Source organism: Callorhinchus milii, unplaced genomic scaffold (assembly GCF_018977255.1).
Source record: "Callorhinchus milii isolate IMCB2004 unplaced genomic scaffold, IMCB_Cmil_1.0 Scaffold2, whole genome shotgun sequence".
NCBI lineage: Eukaryota > Metazoa > Chordata > Chondrichthyes > Chimaeriformes > Callorhinchidae > Callorhinchus > Callorhinchus milii.
The window spans coordinates 35,757,610-35,778,132 of NW_024704743.1; the positions used below are offsets into that span (position 1 = coordinate 35,757,610).

At 44.2% G+C, this 20,523-nt stretch overlaps 1 protein-coding gene across 8 annotated transcripts in view; it reads left to right on the plus strand.

The window, feature by feature from the left end:
* Positions 1-20,523, plus strand: part of rreb1a (ras responsive element binding protein 1a) — a 136,489-nt gene that overhangs the window by 73,056 nt on the left and 42,910 nt on the right. For all 8 annotated transcript variants that reach the window (XM_042332105.1, XM_042332107.1, XM_042332103.1 and 5 more), the window contains 2 exons: positions 1,031-1,129; positions 2,108-2,271. In XM_042332105.1, the coding sequence (XP_042188039.1) occupies positions 1,031-1,129; positions 2,108-2,271 (263 nt within the window). The remainder of the gene's footprint in view (positions 1-1,030; positions 1,130-2,107; positions 2,272-20,523) is intronic.

Consider the following 20,523-nt stretch of genomic DNA (forward strand, 5'->3'; position numbering starts at 1 on the left):
TCTTCCTAGCTGCTGTGGGCAGTAAGACAGCGTCAGCCTGCGCGCCTCACTGGCTAGATAACATCTCCCTCTGCAATGGCAGATCACTTCCTGCAGTCCAAATGGAGAGATGTCTCTCTTTTTTCTCTTTCTCTCCTTTCTCTTTCTTTCTCTCTCTCTGTCTTTCTCTCTCTTTCTGTCTTTCTCTTTCTGTCCTGAGTGGGATGGAACTGGTAAAACTCACTACGTTTTGGGTGATAGGTTTTAAGTTTTTTGAGAGGTAATGAATTGTTAACTGATGATGAACCTGAGTCGCTGGGAGTATGAGGCTTTGCACTTCGCTGAATTAAATAGCACTTTGATTGAAAGGACTTCCCTGCTGCCTTTAGCTATCGGCATAACTGCTGTAAGACAACTGAGACTGCCCGCCTGGACACAATTCACTGTCCTGACATACAGTGTCATCACACTGAGGCTCAACTACACCAATTCCCTGTTTGTTGGCCTACCAACTCTTCCCTCCACAAGCTGCAGATCATGCAAACTACAAACTTACATTTGTTTAGTGCCTTTCATGTCGGAAGGGCGTCGCAAGATCATCCAGAACTCTGCAGCTCATGTCCTCTCCCGCACCAGGCTCTGTGACCCTATCATCGCCACCCTTGCCCGACTCCCCATCCCCCAGAGGGTAGAGTTAAAAATCCTCATCCTCGCCTTCCTCATCCTTTGCTTTCCATGTCTTCTGCCTGTTTCTGCTTACTGTGTAACTGATAACCAGAGCGGATGGCTTGAAGCAGCTGAGCTCTAGCCATATTGCATTGATTTCACAAGAAGTTTGGATGAGGAAGACCCTTTGGCCAATTTGATATTATGCTACCAGGATTCGGACTCTATTGTCTTTTTTCTATCGAAGAGCACAAACTTAAAATGGAATGTATTGTAATGCAGATCTCAGGCATAGCATATCCAACGTATTGCACTGTGTTTGTCTTTGGAAGTCAGGGATTATTTATATTGATAATTAAATGGTGTTTTTGTTTCAATCGTGTAGCAGTCACAGGAAGTCAAAGAGGAGAAGTCTACCTTTATCTGCCCTCTATGTGAGAAAAACTGTGGAACCCAGCACCAGTTAACTACGCATATTCGGCAGGTATGTTGTGCCTTATTGTACCAGTTCTATACAAGATCTTTCAGTCCTTTAGTAACAGCAGAGCCGATCATGATGCTGAGTCTAGAGTTGCCTATCATCGGCTCAAATATGAAATACCTGACAGCGTAAGTAATGGCCATTAACTGTTGTTCCACATCCTTTGTGTGTGTTTTGTTTTTAGTTTCTGATACAAGATCGTTCTTCAATAATCCAAATAGCATACTTTATCTCCCCCTACGTGTGTTTTGTTCTTTCTCTCTCGCACACACATAGACACACTGCCATCTTTTCCTTGAAGGAGCTAAGACCAAATTCATGTTATAACCAGGCACCACTAAACAAAGCTTGCTCAGTTAGTGCCCGCTAATGTTGGCTTTGAGGTTTTATGTACTTACCTTGTTGATTCAAATCTAAGGGTTTTTCCATTAATAAGTTACCTCCGGAATGAGGGTGAGCCTTAATGCTGTGCCCTACATCTGCGGGCCTCCACATATTGGATAAGTGGACTCAAATTCAGGCGGCAATGTCTGAAAAATCTTAGTTGTACTCATGAACGCAAGGTTAGCAAATAGAGACAATTAGCCTGAGCCTCAGAGTACGAAGTTTGCATTTTTGCCTTTGAATTTATGTTTATCAGATGTAAAAGAAAGGGGAAATATAGTTCAGTTGCAGAGTTGGGGCAGAAACTGTTTTGGGAGCCTTTCGAGCAGTGCTGATATAGGCTCCGTTCACATTGTCTTACCATTGTATGAAAACTGACTTCCAATAAATATTTACTGTGATGAAAACCACTGCTTCTTCAAAAGTCAATTCCGGGTGTAGTGTTGGAGGAGTAGAGGTAGTGTACATGACTAGGAAGATGGAGGTATGAGTGTGTGATTTGAAAAGCAAGGTAGCATAGCTGATAACCATAATGTCCTGGGTCCAGCTGGTTCATGTCTGGCTACTATCTTTAACCAAACCCTTTTATTTCTGCAGCACAACACTGACAGTGGAGGAAACAGCCATTCCTGCAGTATATGTGGCAAGTCGTTGAGTTCGGCCAGCTCACTAGACCGCCACATGTTGGTGCACTCAGGGGAACGTCCCTATAAATGTAATGTCTGTGGCCAAGCCTTCACTACCAATGGCAACATGCACAGGTGAGTGAGGAGTGGTCAGTTATTTGATGAAGAATTGCAATCTATGTGGCAGTCTCCTCAGATGGGAGAGGTCTGCTCCATCGGGTTTTGTCTTCTCTGTTCGTTAAGAGATACTCCATTCCTGGCCGAGCCATTCCTGGCATAACCCAGGAGCTCAACTGAAAGCTCGATTGACTTCAGCTTCCTGCTTGTTCCTCATACCCTTCGTTCCACCATCGGTGGCCGCTCTTTCGGCCACTACGCCCCAAAGCTCTGGAATGCTATCTCTCTGCCTTGCCCCCTCTTTCTCCATATTCAGGTCGCATCTGAAGACCTTCCTCTTCGACCGTGATCATGCTCACCTCCCCTGGCTTTGGGATGCTACCCTATATGAGGGGCGCTATATAAGTGCAAGTTGTTGTTATTGAAAACAGTTCCTTCTCTCGCTATTGATTGCAAATGCTGTGTTGGGGCAGTTGTTCCCTAGTGTTTAAAGCCCTGAGGATTGTGGGGGTGAGGAGCAGATTTAATGCTATGGTAAGATCACCCTGGGGGTATGGAGCGTCTCGGGATGGATTGACATTGTGACGTTTGATAAAGCAAACCAATAATGTTTTTTATTTTGTGGATATATTTGTGCATGTGTGTGTGTGTGTGAGTATGTGTGTGCACGTGTATCTATATATACATGCAATATCCATATATGTGCAGTTTTTAAACCGTCTCTGCCCGTGCTGCCCACCCCCAACCACCACCATTGAGCTGTATTTGAATATAACGTACTGTGTTACCCAGGAATATGTAAAAACAGAAAGGACCAGTAGATTCTGTCTCCCCACCAGACCACTTTATGGATCTCCTGCTAATACAGAAACTTCAGAAAATGCCCCTTAGATCACACTTCCTCTTCATAAACAGAAAGGTTTGCAGAAACAGCCTCACGAGAGAAGGGGTTTGGAGAGGGGGGGTCTTACTGTGTGGAATGAAAATAGCATCATTCAGAGAGGAAGCTATAACAAATGCAGGAATTAAAACAATGCACAAATGCAGCTTTCAAAATCTCTCCATCTTCAGCACGACATTTTGTAGATTCCACACGTGGTGCTTGGATTTTGTTTCCTTCCTCGAACTACATGCTGCCTTGGGCCTTCTTTTCCACATAAGAGTGTTTTTGTAACACATTTTCTTGAAGGATGAATTCAGTGGGTTTCAGTCAGTGGAGATGGAGAAGGCCAGTAATTGCTGACCACAGGCTTGTTTCCGTGGTTACCTGTGTGTATGTGCTGGGGAAACAGATGCTTCCAGAGAGAGAGAGAGAAAAACTGCAAAGATGCTTATAACAGGGTTGAACATTTACTGCAATGTGCATCTGAAGCCCGTGACATCTCCTGCTTCTACTCTGTTTATTTGTCATTGGATGCTCTCTTGACCTTTCGGATATATTTTCTTCTGTAATTTGAAAACAGCCGTGTTCATTGTGTATGGGGATAATCCTACTTACAAACACCATTAATGTAGGTGAAGGGCTCCAAAAACTGGCAGAGCTGCACCACAAATGCAAAATCTTGTCTGGAGTTGATGCCTCAACCTCTGTCTACCGTCACTTATGTAGAATAACATATCAAAGTGGCGATTAACAGTGGGGGCAGTGGAGGTGGCATCATGAGCTTGTTTTGGAAGCGAATTCCAGAGGCCTGGAGGGTGGTGGCTGAAGGTCAGCCTCCGAGCAGAGGGAGTGGAGCACAAGCAACAGGCCAGTGTCAGAGGGCAGACTGGGTCTATAGGAGATTATATGGCAGATAGGGTAGTTAGATCACGGTGGGGTTTGGAAATAATGATGAGGATGTTGAAATTCGTCTGATGAGCGGTCAGAGTGTCAGCGACTTTATTTTTCTGGCACCTGGAGTAGGGGGAATTAAGCTTCATTGCTGACTTAGTGTGACTATCCTTCTTGGGGTGGGAGGTAAACGGGGTCTACTTGGAGCTGAACTGGCTCCAAGGCAACATGTTTGGGAACAGAATATCGAAATCGAGCCAGCCCTCTGTGGTGGTCTCAGTAATCCAGTTCCTGAGCCAGGCAGGTCTACAGTATTCCAGGGCACTGACGATGACAGCACAGCCAGCCTGGCTCATCAGCAGGACTTGGGACGGCAGACAAGTCACTGGGGGCAGGGATTCATTCCATTCAGCTCCTGTTAACCATGCAAGCCAAAGCCCTAATGGGTAGGGTGGTCCTGGCTGGACAAGCAGCAGGAAAGCTTGCCAAACAGTGCTAGCAATGACAAGCTATGCAGTTTTCGCAGGTTAGACTCCAACACACTCTAGGGTCCCCAATCCTTGGCTCTTGCCAACCTGCGCCTAATACTTTCCGGAATTAAGTAAGCAGGTTGGTCCCTCTGGAGAGGGAGTATGCATTCCGTTCCAACAATCTATCTCGGATTTCCATATGTAGGTGGGATGCATGGAATTCTCAATTTGGTTTAGGTGCTCTTAGCATAGTGATGGGTTTCAGCTTGTGTCAGACATCCGCCTGACCAAATAAAATTGATGACTCAAGTCAATGCAAAGTGTGGAAGTGACCCACACTGACTGGCAGATTACAGATGTGCCCAGAGGTAGCTGGTTTTAGGCAAGGTGCCAACTCAAGTCACCGGCAATGGCTGCCGTGCCCTGGGTTAGAGAGGGGATTGGGATTAGGTAGTTTCTTTTTCTGGTCTCGCTCCAATAATAATAATACTTGCATTTGATATAGTGCCTTATCACGTCTTCTAAACATCTCAAAGCGCTTCACAGAATATATTGTAAAATGAATTGACAATGAATTGTGCTGAGATCTAGACTGGTGAGGAATAGGCTAGTGAGGGTAAATGTAGGTTCAGTCAGAGACGGGAGAAGTTGTAATGGGGGATAAGGACATGGTAGAGTCCCTAAATGGGTACTTTGCATCTGTCTTCACCTTAGAAGACACAAGTCTGCCAACAATAGAGATGCACCAAGGGGATAAGGACAGGGAGCAACTTCGGGAAATTTTCATTAGTAGAGAATTGGTGCTAGGGAAACTGTTAGCACTAAAAAGTGACAAATCCCCTGGTCTGGATGGCTTGCATCCCAGGGTTTTAAAAGAGGTAGCTTATGAGATAGTGGAGGCCTTGTGTCTGATCTTCCAAAATTCCTTGGATTCTGGAACAGTCCCCATGGATTGGAAGATCGCAAATGTCACACCACTATTTAAAAAAGGTGGAAAGGAAAAGATGGGGAACTATAGGCCAGTTAGTCTCACATCAGTGATAGGAAAAATTTTAGAATCATTGATTAAGGATGTGGTAGTGCGGTATTTAGGGGAGCACAATATAATTAGGCCAAGTCAACATGGCTTTACAAAAGGGAAGTCATGTTTGACAAATCTCATAGAGTTTTTTGAGGATATTTCGAGTAAACTAGATAAGGGTGAATCAGTGGATGTGGTCTATTTGGACTTCCAGAAGGCATTCGATAAGGTGCCGCATAAAAGGTTAGTCCAAAAGATAAGAGCCCATGGAATTGAGGGGAGCATATTAATGTGGATTGGGGAATGGTTAACGGGTAGGAAACAGGTTAGAGTTAACGGGTAGGGATAAACGGGTCTTTTTCAGATTGGCGGGATGTGACTAGTGGAGTGCCACAAGGATCAGTCCTTGGGCCTCAGCTATTTACCATCTACATCAACGATCTAGATGAGGACATCGAAGTTAATATATCTAAATTTGCGGATGACACAAAACTAGGAGGAAGTGTCAACACAGAGGATGACATTAAAAAAATGCAGCGAGACATAGATAGGTTAGGTGATTGGGCAGGTAGGTGGTAGATGAAGTATAGTGTAGGGAAGTGCAAAGTCATCCACCTAGGTAGCAAAAACAGTAGAGCCGGTTATTTTTTAGAAGGGGAGAGATTGGAATGTGTTTGCGTCCAGAGGGACTTGGGTGTCCTTGTACACCAATCACAGAAGGTTAGTCTGCAGGTGCAGGAAACAATTAGGAAGGCGAACGGTATGTTAGCATTCATTATGAAAGGATTAGAGTATAAGAGTAGGGAAGTCTTGCTGCAACTGTATAGGGCCCTGGTGAGACCACACCTGGAATACTGTGTGCAGTTTTGGTCTCCTTATTTAAGGAAGGATGTACTTGCCTTGGAGGGGGTGCAGCGTAGATTTACTAGGTTAGTACCAGGGATGAAGGGGATGAGTTACGAGGATAGGCTGACCAATTTGGGCCTATATTCTCTAGAATATAGAAGAATTAGAGGGGATCTTATAGAAACCTATAAGATCATCAAAGGGCATGATAGAGTAGATAGTGGAAGATTGTTTCCCCTGGTTGGAGAAACTAAAACCAGGGGTCACAACCTTAAAATCAGAGGCCAGCCGTTTCGCACTGAGTTGAGGAAGAACTTAGAGGGGTGAATGTATGGAATTCGCTACCCCAAAGGGTTGTTGACGCTCAGTCCCTGAACATATCCAAGACTGAGATAGATATATTTCTTATTGCAAAAGGGATTAATGTCTATGGGGATAAGGCAGGGTTAGGTTATTAGCTGGAGTTAGATTAGAAGATCAGCCATGATTGAATGGCGGGGCAGGCTCAAAGGGCCAAATGGTCTACTCCTGCTCCTACATGTTATGTTAGGTGAGGACAGGATTGGGCTTGGGAGAGAGGGAGTTCGGGTCAGTCTCTCAACCTCCCCCCAGTCAGTGCTGACAAGAGCATCAGTTGTACTGTGTTGTGAAATAGTGCACCAGAAACAGGAAGAGGAGAATTGATATAAATAACTTGAAAATGAAGACAAATCTGACAGTGGACACTTTCATATCCTGGTTTGCCTACCAGACCAGCAATTTTCAAAAAAAACATGGAAAACGCATTTGTATGTAATAGGGCCCAGACTGTGTAAATATCTTTCTCTTTTCCCCCCCCACCGCCCCCATAAGCCTCACTGAATGAAATGATACAACTTTCAGGGTCATTTCTTCATCAGTGTCGCCTTGAAGCTCTCCGGGACACTACCTTGTGCGAGGGTGCTATATAAATGCAAGTTGTTGTTGAAGTTGTCAACAAGCTGCTGCTTCATGGGCAGTGCAGCAGGAGTGGGGAGGGGATGAGGCTAAGGTGCAGTGTATATCTCTCACTGTGCTTGGAATTCAAGCGTGGCATCCCCAGGCACACCTGCTGCCTGCCAGTATTTTGCTGGAATCTCCAGTATTTATGGATTGTAGCTACAAGATAAAGAGGGGAAAGCTTGGCAGCAAGTGAGCGCACACAGACACACACACAGGCTCTATTCCTTTCTTTGGTTGTAAATGCTGACTGTGTAAGGGGGAAGTGCTCAGCTATACTGGGTATTATAAGAAAAGTCGCATTTAATTGAGTTTTGTGTAGCTCAAGAAACCAGTTGAAGTTGCTCGTAGGTCACCATGCATATCGAGCTGTTATTTCCACTGCAAGCCCGAGGAGTTTTTCCCTCCTGTTACAAATGGAGGCCTGTGTTCAGCAATATTGTCAGGAATTAATTTGCAACTCAATAGTTTTGTGAGTTTTCTCTCTGCAGATCAAAGCAGGCGTGTCCATGCGTGACTCACATCCGTATACCTTTACTGAATCCACACGTGAGGCAGAAGAGAATGGAGGGGTATTAGAGGGGTATTGGAGAGGGGAATTGGAGCCCATAGAGGCTTACGTGGAGCAAAAGTACCGGCATGGACTAGTTACACTGTACGGCCTATTTCTGTGGTTTATAGTCTATTTAATTACATTTATCCCACAGTCCCTGCTCTGCCATGATGTTTTAATCTTATTTCTCTGCCTATCTTCTTTTGTGTCATCCTGGCCCAATGTGTCAGCCTGGCTCAGTTGGTAGCACTCTCGTCTTGAAGTCAGAAAGTTGTGGATTCAAGCCCCACGTCGGGACTCAACAACAACAAAATTACATTTGTGAAGTGTCCTTCACGTTGGAAGGATGACCCAAGATGCTGGGACTCAGAACCCATATCATCTATGCTGACACTCCAATGCCAGTGCTGGGAGAGCTCTGCATTGCCAGAGATACCATCCTACAGATAAGATCGAGGTCCCGTCTGCCTGTCCAAGAGGACGTTAAAGCTCCAATGACACTATTCGAAAAGAGAAGGAAGTTTATCCTGGTGTCCTGCTCAACAATCCCCCAAATAAAATTGGTCTCCTACTTCATGGCTGTTTGTGGGACATTGCTGTGTGCAAATTGGCTGCAACATTCATCTACAAAATAAAGTCATTACATGTTATAGTGTATCCAGTGATGCACTAGATGATATGATAAAAAAAGATATCAAATCTAAACATTATTATCATTAATAATAATTATTCTGCATATTTCTAAGTGATCTTACTTCCCAAGTGCCTTGGATAGCATTCTAGTTGACTTTGCATATTAAAGCCCCGGAATAAATGTAACACTGAATATTTTCCAGTAAAGTACTGAACTGTACCACAGAGAAGCATTAATTCCCTTTAATATCCCTCAAATAAGCAACAGTTTACTTTTGGAGGATATTTTTCATGCATTTGCACTCGACAGGATGAGAGATTGTTGGTGCTGTGCTGTGGAGAGCCACTCTAGACTGTGAGCTCAAAGTCCTTTTGTGGAACCCACATGCTGTCATTTGACTCAAACTGACACAATTTGGATATTTGTAAATAGCAAATCCTTCAACTACCTGCATATGTTAACTTGAAGAAGAGAATATTAAAGTGTTTGGGCAGTGATTAGAAGTGTGGGATTAGATCAAGTTGCTGATGTGGAGAATTGGGTTAAATGACCAATTTCTGCACTTAACACTCTAATTGGTGTCTCAGGCCGGTCCCCTGGACTCTCCTTTGGCCACAGTCATTCACAGATCTCTTCCAACACACTTTTCAATTGCTTACTCATCAGCAATGGTGGTGGGAGGAAGAGTGTTGAGTGATTGGAGCCTTTCTGAACAGTTTGCAAACTGTATTACTCGCTTACAGGCCCAACCAGAACTTCCAGTTTGCGTTGTGCTTGTTTGAATACAGAGAAGTCTAGTGTATTACAAATACCTTTTCTGGTGCTCATCCATCTGGACGGCTTTCAACTCTCCAATCAGTTGCTGATCCCAGTGCTGGTATTTGTAAAGTCAAGTCTTTTGTTGAAATGTGGAATTATAGTCCTTTTGTTTTCATAATTCTTTAAATGGACGGAAAGTGGAGGAGTGTTGAATGAAAAGATTTTTTTATTCCCCTCTCTGTCCCCCCCCCCCCCCAACCACCTGCCACACCACTTTCCATGTTCTATCCTGAGGATGATTGAAACCAGAAACATACCTGTTCTGAAATCCAGTCTCCTCCAAATGAATGAAGAATGTGAGATAACCACATGGGCCGCACACTTGCAGCCACTGCTGAGGTGCCAGGAGCTATCACACAGTGCAGGGCTGTAGAGAAACGAATGGTCCTTGTCTGGCGGGGAAATTGCTGTTCTCTTCTCGTGAGCATTGGAGCTAGTTTTCTTTTATTTTACTGATGAAGACTATAAGTTCCAGAGCAATTGCTTAACGGCAGCTCTCATGCTTATCATCTTTCTGTGTATGTCTTACTGTGCCTCTGAGAGTAAAAAGCATTCACTCCAGTCCCACTCCAGTAAATTCTGAGGATTCCAGTTCCCTCCTTCTCACTGAGGCCATTAATAGCAGCCTTCCTTTCCTGGCTGAGGTCAATTAACTGATCACCGGTCTAGATTCAAACCTGGGACTTTCTGGTCTGGAGGTCTTGGGGTCTTGGTGCTATACTGGGTGCTGCCTTATCTTCTCAGCCATCAGAGAGTCACTATTATCACTCATTTCCATCTTTTTAGACACGGTTTAACTTGAGTTTACATTTTGTTTAAAAAGCAGTGACTTGAGTTAACAGTTGTCACATCGTGTCACTTCCTGTGCAGATGGTGATTCTTTTCAACTATTTCTGAAAATGAAATTTATGTTTAAAAAAGAAAGAGATGGCAACAATCAAAATCCAGACTTATGGTAACCAGCTACCATCTTTTTGTAGATTTCCTTTTTGCCACTTTTGGCTGGAGGAGATTCCACAGGTGTCAGGTGACTTCCTGGTACCTCGCTCATTGTGACCGTTCTTCGTTGTGTGACCCTTGGCAGTAGATGGCATCAGATAGAGGACATTGCTACCAACCACTGGTGTCTCCTCTGACAATCACACAGCGCACCTCTAGCAGGGTCACTGAATGGGGATCAAGAGAGGGAATCCTGGTTGATATTCCCCCTTCACACTTTCCCAGCCCAGGATACATTTGTATTATCCCAAATAGAAGCGGCAAGGTGGAGAGGATCCAGGATGGAGTTCCAGAGGAACTCAGAAAGGCTAGAAGCCCAATTTCCGATGGTGGAGCAGGCAGAGTGGGGGGCATGGAGCAGGCCAGTACCCTCCGAGCGGACGGAGCAGACAGATTGGTAGGATTTTAGGATTAGAGGAAGGATGGAACACAGAAGAAGACCATTGTGTTGCTGGCTCTTTTAAGAGCATTTTTTGAGCCCAATCCTGCCCTTTCCCCATTACCCTTGTAGCTGACTACTTTTTAGATATCTATCCAGTTTCCTTTTGAAAAGCTGGATTCTGCCACAATCAGCTACCATTATAGATTAGTGTTACGCTGGGTGATTCCTTTATACACAAGGCCACTGCAGAGTCTTCCCAAACTATTTACACTGAATATGAGTAGTTCTCGCTTTCTTATAATCCGCCCATTTGGGAGCCTAAACTCGGAAGGTTGGAAGGCTATTCAAACAGTGGAGGGATACCACAATCAAGCCAATCCCCTCCCCTCTTTACGTTGAGCTCCATTACCATCAGACATTACAAAGTGAAATGTTTTTGAAGGCTCTGTGCTCTGATTTACTGCTTGGTCAGGAGGTTTATATGATAAATACACCGTTGAGCAAAGCAGCACTTCATTATATCACTAAAATGGAAGATAGAATTGTGGCTCAAGCATTTTGTTGCCAGGCAGTTAAACAGGCAGCATCCAACTGCTTTAGACGTATTCTGGGACGTGCTCAGGCAGTTATTTGGGAGGGGAAGTGGTAAAGAGTGATTGAATTGCTTTGAAACGTCCCTGTGATGGTATCTTCCCCAGCAGGCCTTGCTGGCTGGAGGAGATAAACACTGACTTCCTGTTCAGCTGTGTGTGTTTACCTCCTAATGTCTTTCTGGAATATAGAAGCAGAGACCAGACGAGCTAAATTACCACAGGGGAAGGACTAGTCCATTGCAGCAAGTGGAAAACAATAGACTGAGCCTTCCGAATGCACTGTCTGTGTTACTGAGATTAAACCCTGCCTTGTTTCCATTGATACTCTACGGAATGGACTGCGGCTGTAATGCAGGTTAACTTGTATGTCTTTCCCTTCCCTCGTCCCAAAGCTGCCCTGGACGGCAGGGCAGGTGGGACACCTACTCAACAACAATAACTTACATTTATATAGCGCCCATCATCAAGGTAGCATCCCAGAGCACTTGAGGCCTTCCAGGCCTGTGCCAGTGACAGAGTGTAACCAGTGTTGGGACATATGTGAGGGCAGCCAGGATTGAATAAGTCCCTGAGATTGTTTATTTAGGTGAAAAGGGGTGTGGGACGGGCATGAATCAAGAGGTTGGTGTGTATGAAATCGGGCAATGCTCTTCCCCAGTACCTGTCTATGTTATAGGGGAGGAGCCCCCCCCCCCCCCCAGTCTGATGTAAGGGGCAATATGGGGAAATTTTCTGTTTGTTTTGTTGGGGGGCGGTCTTTGGCCTAACGTTGACGTGTTCTGGATGCCTTCCTGCAGTCGGACTGGGCTGTTGAAGAGAGACTTCAGGCTTACATCTGGGACATTTGGCAGAACAAAACACGTCTGGTCTTGTGATGTGGCTTCTGTTCACTTTTTATATAAAAAGAAGCTTTTATTCAAAACAAAGATCTCTGATGGTTGGAGATGGATTACATATTTCAGCATTCATTGGTTTACATTGGCTTTTACACACACACCACACACACCCTACAGGCAGTATACACTGACAGACACACAATTATTCCACGGACACACACACACACATGAACAACCTCCACACACACACAGCTGTATAATTTGTCATCACAATGTCAATATCCTGGCCACATTTTTTTGAAATGTATTTATAACTTGCCACTCCGGATAACTCGTCACTAAGCCCTTTACCCTTGGAGAGGCGAGTTATCTGGAGTTTACTGATTATATTTCTCTCTTTCTATACACGCAAACACATGCATACTCACACAGTCTGTGTGTGATATCACGGAAGCCTTGTTTGATGATGTTGTCTGGTGCAGGGCCTTCCTTAGCCACACTGAGTGAAATACTGGAGTGACTGAGTAGCATGTCTTTTGCCATGAGGGGAGCCTCCGTCCATGTATCCTTAACATCCTACATTATAAATGTAATTATTATTGTCTGACAGTTTAACAGCGGCATCATAAGAGTTAACACAAACTCCAGTATGAGGAGCAGTGAAAAGAACATTTTTCGTTTCGTCGAGGGACACAGCATTAGCTGAGGGCTGGGCTGGGAGTCTGCCTTTAAATCATCGTCTTCTGCAGCTCATGAGTATTCCCAGCTATTGAACACCCACGGAATGCTCTCTGCCCCTCCCGTGGGCCATTATGTAAAGTGATTTGACGCAACAGTTTAACCCTTTTTGTTCACAGTGTTGCATTGATCACTCTGATTTACCCCCTTTCTTCCCCGTTTTCTCTCTCTTCCCGTCACTCACTCCCAAAATCCCAGCAGCTCGAATTGGATTGGCAGGAGATCTGCCCTCTCGAGCCTGTCAGTACCACATTCTTGTTTGGCTCATCACTTACTTCAGATTTTTTCGCACACTCTTTCACTCTCTCCCCTAACTACCAGGCCAAAATTGTGCACATTGCCTCCTACAACATTTAAGCGCTCCGAGTGAAGGGCATTATATAAATGAAAGTTGTTGTTGTTGTTGTTACCTTTGCCTCTCGGTGCCTGAGCTGAGACTAGATTCAGATTGAGTTCCTGGTAATTACAGACCCAGTGCTTGACTGTGGACCCGACCTGGCCCATCCCAGTCAGTGGCCTTGCCTTTTTAATAAAGAATACACACTGGCGATCAGGGCTGGGGTGGAGGGGATTCATGGAGCTTGGCAGGGAGGCCAACAGGAAGTGACAAATGTGCTTCCTGTACTGCTCGCTGTAAAGAGATTTAATTAAACAAAATCTACATTACAGTTTGGTGCACTGAGGCAAAGCGAATGTAACTCAGGGCGTAATGTTTCATGTTTCTAAATGAACCATTTGGCCCCTGACTACAAATAATATGATATACTTTTCGGAAAGGATTGAATGGGCTTCTGGGAATTTCTCCTCCTCCGGGCCCATGTCGATCTTGCGAACTTGTAGAAAATAAATTCTGTGAGTTTTTAACAGATGTGATGTATGAGGCAAACTTAAAAATATATGAAAATAATGGAGGCAAGCTCGTAACTCGTATCCACCCATACCTCCTTCCCACTCTGGGTTATCCTTGAAGTAATGAAGGCATGCATTGCCTGCTTGGTTTTGTGTCCTTATCTCTTTATTAACACTCTTGCGAAGGGAGAATAGTAAAGGTTTGGATTCAGGGGCCAGGGTACAAAGGCTGTTTTCAAGTCGTTGGTAGTTATCTTGAGTTAGCAGACTTTGCCAAATAATAAAAGCTGGTGGGTATGTTCACATCAGAGCCTGCCCTTCTCCTACATGTGGAAAGCTGGGTTCAGCACATCTTCTCTTGCCTGTGTTTGATGGCAGCAGAGATATATCATTAATGCCATTGTTCCCCAAATGTGAAGACCAACAATAGTTTATTAAAAACCATTATTAACCTGTTTGGGTATAAAGATGATCCATGAAAAGCTGCAGATTGGAAACGCAAACTTCTGCAAAAGAAGCGAAACGATTGCCAACAAATGCACAGCCATTACACTTCATGATAAATTACTGTAAACGCTTTGAGACATCTTGACGATATGATAAGGCACTGTATCAAATGTGGGGATTATCAAATATGAGGATAAGGCCGGAGGACTTGCTTATTCTAACACATTTTGGGTTATTTTATGGGTTTGATTTGTCTCTGTGGAAAGGGTTGCCTCGTGCTGAGGTTACTGTTCCACTGATAGAATCTCTCCCCCCACATACATTTCTGTTTACATGAAGAACAGTGACTGGAGGCAGTGTCCATATGATACAGATCAGAGAGCCTGGGCAGTGATGATGCACATAGAGCATTGTTATAAGGCACTAAATCAAATTCAGGGATTTATTATTATTATTTGCCTACAACCCTCTCCACCCCACCACCACCTCCAGTTTCACAGCTGACAGTTAGCCTGCCCGCCTCACACAGCTCTTCAGTGCCCGACTGGTGCTCAACAGTGTTTGTGTACATCGTAAGACCTCTCTCTCAACTGAGCTAATTCCAGAGGAAAAGATAGCATCTGCCATATCAGAAAGAGAATAAATATTACTGTATGTTCTCAAATCTACCCACAATTAGCTGTTAAGGTTTTAAAAGTAGATTTCCTGTTGCCCGCAGTTCTTCGTGTTTCGTCTGCCCTGTGCGGCCCAAGTTCTCTCATAGGGAATGAACAAATTCCACAGTGTCTAGTGAGAGGAGGAAATAGTAGGAACTGCTGAGAGACCAAACTGACTTCCTGACATTGGCACTTCAAAGAGCTGGATAATCATTCTCTGGTTCCTTAATTATATTATTTGTGTGTGCACTACTTTACATTCGACGATAAAAATTCTCTGTATCTTGTCCGTCAAATTTGTTTCTTTCAAGGCTGAAACGTCATAAATATATATGTATATGTTAGATACACTGTTAAATTACTACGGTACCCTAAATTTGTTAGAATTGTTAGTTTGCTTGATAGTGGCCAGTTCACTGGGCTGATGCAAATAAAAATAATTGAGGTAATATGTTATTTTAAAAAGGAGGCCATCACTGCAACACCCAGTCCTGTCCCCACCCAAAACTGCACGTGCTTGTAGTAGGCACTGAGTTGCCTCACTAAGAATGTGTGACCTTCCTGTTTTTTAGGAACTGAGCAGTGCTTTAGGAAGCCGAGCCATTGGATATGTCCAACCTCTCTCTGAAACTCCGTGTCTGACTAGGAAATAGTCCACATTGAAATTCCATTAAACTTTATCTGTTTGTTGGGGGTAATTTAAGAAAAAACTACCGTGATGACAAAACATTTCACATCAAAGGGCTCTCATCCATTTCTTACTAGGCCAGAGTCCATATTTGCGAGCAGCAAGGATGAGGCAATAGAGGTGTGAGCTGCCCATTGATGGCATGTATCGCAGGGTGACCTTTGAGCTGTTTGTTTGTTATTGAGGGCGAGGTTTGCACCTAGGCTCCGTTGTGTAAGAATGTGTGTGACGTACCTTTCTCTCTGACTTGCTGAATGAGGAGAACCCTCCTTCTTTTCCCCGTTCCCCCAACTCACACTGGAGGGTTACCCTGCTCCACACGCTCCTGTTTAATGCAGTCAGTGATAATAATAATCCTTGCTTTGATATAGCGCTTTTCACGTCGGGAGGACGTCCCAAAGCGCTTCACAGAACACACTGTAAAGTGAATTGACTTTATATTTGTGGGCGAACGCGGCAGCCAATTGCGCACAGCAATGTCCCACAAACAGTCGTGGATTGAAAATGACCAATTTATTATTGTTTTTGGTTTTGGAGGGATTATTATTGGGCGTGATGCAGCTCAGCACTATTTTGACAATTTACTAACTTAGTACTTGTTGTCTGCTTATAAGTGACTGCGATGCAATTTCATTAGCAGTGCAAAATAAAACCTTATACAAGCGTGATTAGTTATCACAGTGACCAATTTGAGAATTCCTACCGGTATCCATCCCATTGTCTGTGTTTACAGGTGAGGTATAGGGCTATTATGGGAAATGAAGAAAGAGCAGGAAATGGGATTAAACCTTGAAAGCTGCTGTGATCGAATAAAATGGTAGGAGCTGGCTCAACAGACTGGATGCCTCCTCCTGTTCGTATGGGAAAGAATTATGCCAATAATGTTAAACTCTGACTTCAGTGTAACAGCGAGTACAGTTGTCCACAATGATGGAAGTGTTTTGACACATACACCAGGGGAGAGGTTAAAATGTGTGGGATACAGGCGAATAAGGGAATATGCATAATTATTAAAAAGCTTGATTGAGCCCAACAAAAGGGAAACAGAGTAGTTTTACAGTACTAAAGGCAGATCACAGAGCTGCAGAAGGTACGGCTTCCCTCCCTGCAGAGCTTGGAATTTCAGTACAGAATTTCAGTGCAAACCTGTCTTGACTTGCAAGCATCCACCCTGGATTCAGGCAGTGCTGAGCTGTGATTCACCACTCCTCATGCCAGCACACAGCAGATTTCACACTGTCCCTTAGACTTGTGTGTGTGTGTGTGTGTATACCATCCAGAAAACGTCCTGTCAGCTCCTTTTCTTAAGCGTTCCATGTGTCTATGTAGAGGGATCTTGAAAAGCCTCTTGAATGGCTGGAAATCTGTTTCTGTTCTGTGGGCTGAGTGCTATTATTACCAGAAGGGGGGGTGGATAGATATTGTGACAGACATGTTTTTTCACTCTTTGTGTGAAATAGTTTCAAGAGTTCCTGCAATTATCAAAGCTTCACATTTAAAGGTTGTGTTGTTTTCCAACACTTATGTCCAAAATACACTTTTACTTGTGTCAGTATTTCATGACAACAACAAGATTACATTTGTATAGCGCCTTTCACATCGGGAGGACGTCCCAAGGCGCTGGACAGTGTACAGCATTTCAGACCCAAGCTGGGGTCAGGGAGGGAGGGAGTGGAGGGGAAAGGGGGTGACCGATAGTATGGTCAAAGAGGAGAGTTTTGTGGCAGGACTTGAAGGAGGCTAAGGAGGGGGCGAGGCGGAGTGATTGGGAGATGGAGTTCAAGAGGTTGGAAAAAATGCTTTTTTAAAAAAAAAACTGCTGGAAAAAGTTCCTCCCATATAAACAGTGGTTTGTGCAGGCCCCCTCCCCCTTTATTTATGCATGTATGATTGTCTATTATTTTGTGTATTGTTTTGACAGTGAGAGTGAACTGCGCTATTTGACCGCAGGGAATAACACAAGCAGAGGCCCTGATCTATTCCTCGGCAACATGTACATGCAGCATATTCCAGCAGGGCTCGCAAGATAAACGATCCGGATCCAGAGCCCTCTGGCCCAGGAGAGCACTGAGGCCAATTGTCACATCCCAAATACTGCCTTGGCTGAGATCAGCTAACTCAGCACAGAGTGGAGATTCAAACCTGGTTTGTAGGGCTCGTTTGCATGAAATTGTTTGTTTCACTCTCTGGAATTCCTGGCGTTCCTCTCCCTTTCCTCCTCTCTCTCCTCCTTTAAAACTTACTTTAAGATCTATCTCTTTGAGAGTCGGACTTTTTTCCCCTCAACTCCTTCCTCCCCCCATATTTGAATCTCTCCATGAACACCCCAAATTATAGTAGTCTCCTTTCTTTTAGACATTTTTCCGCACATGAAATTTCCAGTATTTTAGGTCTGTCTACTTCTTGCATTAGTGACTCTGCGGAGCTATACCGGAGAGAAAGGTGATGACTGTACACTGGAGCAGTTCCACAAACCAGCCCGGAGATCAGTACCTTAATAATAATAATAATCCTTGCATTTGACATAGCGTCTTTTCATGTCGTTGAGACGTCTCAAAGCACTTCACAAGATATACTGTAAAGTGATTGAGTGTGTATTTTGTGGGCGATTAGGATAGGTGTGAGAGATGAAATAGATGCACCAAGTCTAGAAAACCAAGCCCAGATCGCATCTGAAGAATTTCCTCTTTGATCGGCCTAAGGTCACTTTCCCTCTCGTACGGCTAAGGGCCAAGTTTCGCTACTGTTAAGCGCTCTAACACATAACCGCATGAAGGGCGCTATATAAATGCAAGTTATTGTTATTGTTTCCCTGGCCCTCACCGTGCTGGTCTGCTCCTTTAAATGTTAAACGAAAATCCATTTTCGTTCCAATCACTAGAATGGATTAGAATGCAAAATAATCTTTGCATTATGCATTTGTAATGGGAAATCCCACAATAAGCACCTGGGAAATCCAATTATGAACCTGTGATGAAAAGCTTGTTAGTTTTAGCAATCTAGATCCCTGTGTGCGCGTGCGTGCATACGCCAGTGTGTGTGTGGGATGTGTTGCGTGTCTCTGCCTGCCCCCTCTCTCTGTTTAATGGGACAGGCAGAGAGGGGTTCAAAATAAGGAGAGATGAGAAAGAATATCTTCACTCACAGAGGGCTGTTGGGGTATGGAATTAATTGCTGCAGTGGATATTCAAGCAGGATGGATGGAATCATTCAAAGGGAATTGGATAAGCACCTGAGCAGCCAATGTAATACAATGGGGAGTGAGCTGGAAAGTGGGATTTGTGATAAAAGATGATGATGTAGGTAGCAATGGGAAATAGGCTGAATGACCTCCTTTTGCACTGAACTGTTCTCTAGTTATACGAGCAGTCTGGAAACACCTGGAAAGTTAACACATGGTGACACCGTTGAAGCACGCGCTCGCGGGTGTGTTTTATTTGGTGGGGGTGGGGGCATTTTATCAAACAGGTGGTAGTGGCAACTGTTGCTGAGTGGAGGGACTGGACTGTGTCGGAATTGAGAAGCAGCAGCAGATGGGCCGCAGTTACATTAAGAGGAAGCGAGTGTGTGCTACACGGTTCGTCCTTGCTCTGCACTTTCATGCGGTTGGTTCAGTGTCGTGCTGTGTTCCACGTTTCAGGAAAATTACTCATTGGTTGACTGGTTGTTTGTTGTGAAAGACCTTTCTGATTCACCGAGGCTCGACTTCATGAAGAGTGTGAGAGGCCAGGAGGAATGGCTCCTTGTCTCAACTTAACCTACATTTTTGCATGGATTGAGGAACTGTGGAAGATGCCAGTGACTCATACAGCAACTGCTTAATAATGTTCCCAGGACAGGCCAAGGATTCAACCTTAAAAGGAGCTTTTTTTTAAAATCATCTGTTTTATATTTTTTATAATTCTTTTTGCTTTTTATTTTGGTGGGGAGGGGGAAATAATTTTTTGCCATTAATTATCGGATGAAGTGTTAAATTGGGGTCCGTTCCGGTGGCCTTAAAGATCCCATGGTACTATTCGAAAAGAGAATGAAGTTGCTCCCGGTGTACTGGCCAACAATCCAACAACAACAAGATTACATTTGTATCGTGCCTTTCACATCGGGAGGACGGCCCAAGGCGCTGAAATCCCCCAAATAAAATTGGTCACTCACTGCATAGTTGTTTGTGGGACACTGCTGTGCGCAAAGGGGCTGCTGCGTTTTGCCCACAAAGTACACAGTCAGTCCACTTTACAGTATATCCTGTGAAGCGCTTTGAGGCATCTCAACGTTGTGATAAGGTGTTATGTCAAATGCAAAATGCAAGGATTTTTATTATTATTATCAGATTGAAGGATATGAGGGGATATCCTATCATTGTGAACTACTTGGTGCCACCATTAAGAATTTCTGTGCCAGGTGCAGCACTAGCAGAGCTTCAGGTTTAGCGCACAGCATTCGGTCTCTGAACCAACTTTCTCACTATCGTGCCATACTGTAATGCAGCTTGGGATTTAATAGATTGCAAGCACTGTGTTACAACATGTTGCGTTCTCTTTGTGCATCTGAGTTTGTATATCTCTTACACCTTGAGCTCACCACTTGGCTGTAGACCTTATGTTGCCCCACTTAAAGTACGCTTTTTATATGGCTTTCTTCCCTCACTCCTCCCCACACAGAATTTCCCCCCTCCATCAGCATCACATAAACGTGCTCACACACACACACACAACGCACTTATTTCAAATTTGATCCAGATCATTTCCTTCTGCTGGGGAGTGAGAGAAGGAATGGGAAAAAAGCATTTAATTGGGAGAAGTAGAGTTCCAGTGCAGCGGGGACACACATTGGTAGGGATACACCCTGTTTTTCTATTTTTTGAATTGATCCATGACTGACATGTTCAGACACTTCATAGATCCTGATACCTTTGTATTCTCAAACTCTGCCCCATGCCTACTGCATCAGTGTGAATAGCTCCACTTCCCACATCTATTACTGTTCTAAT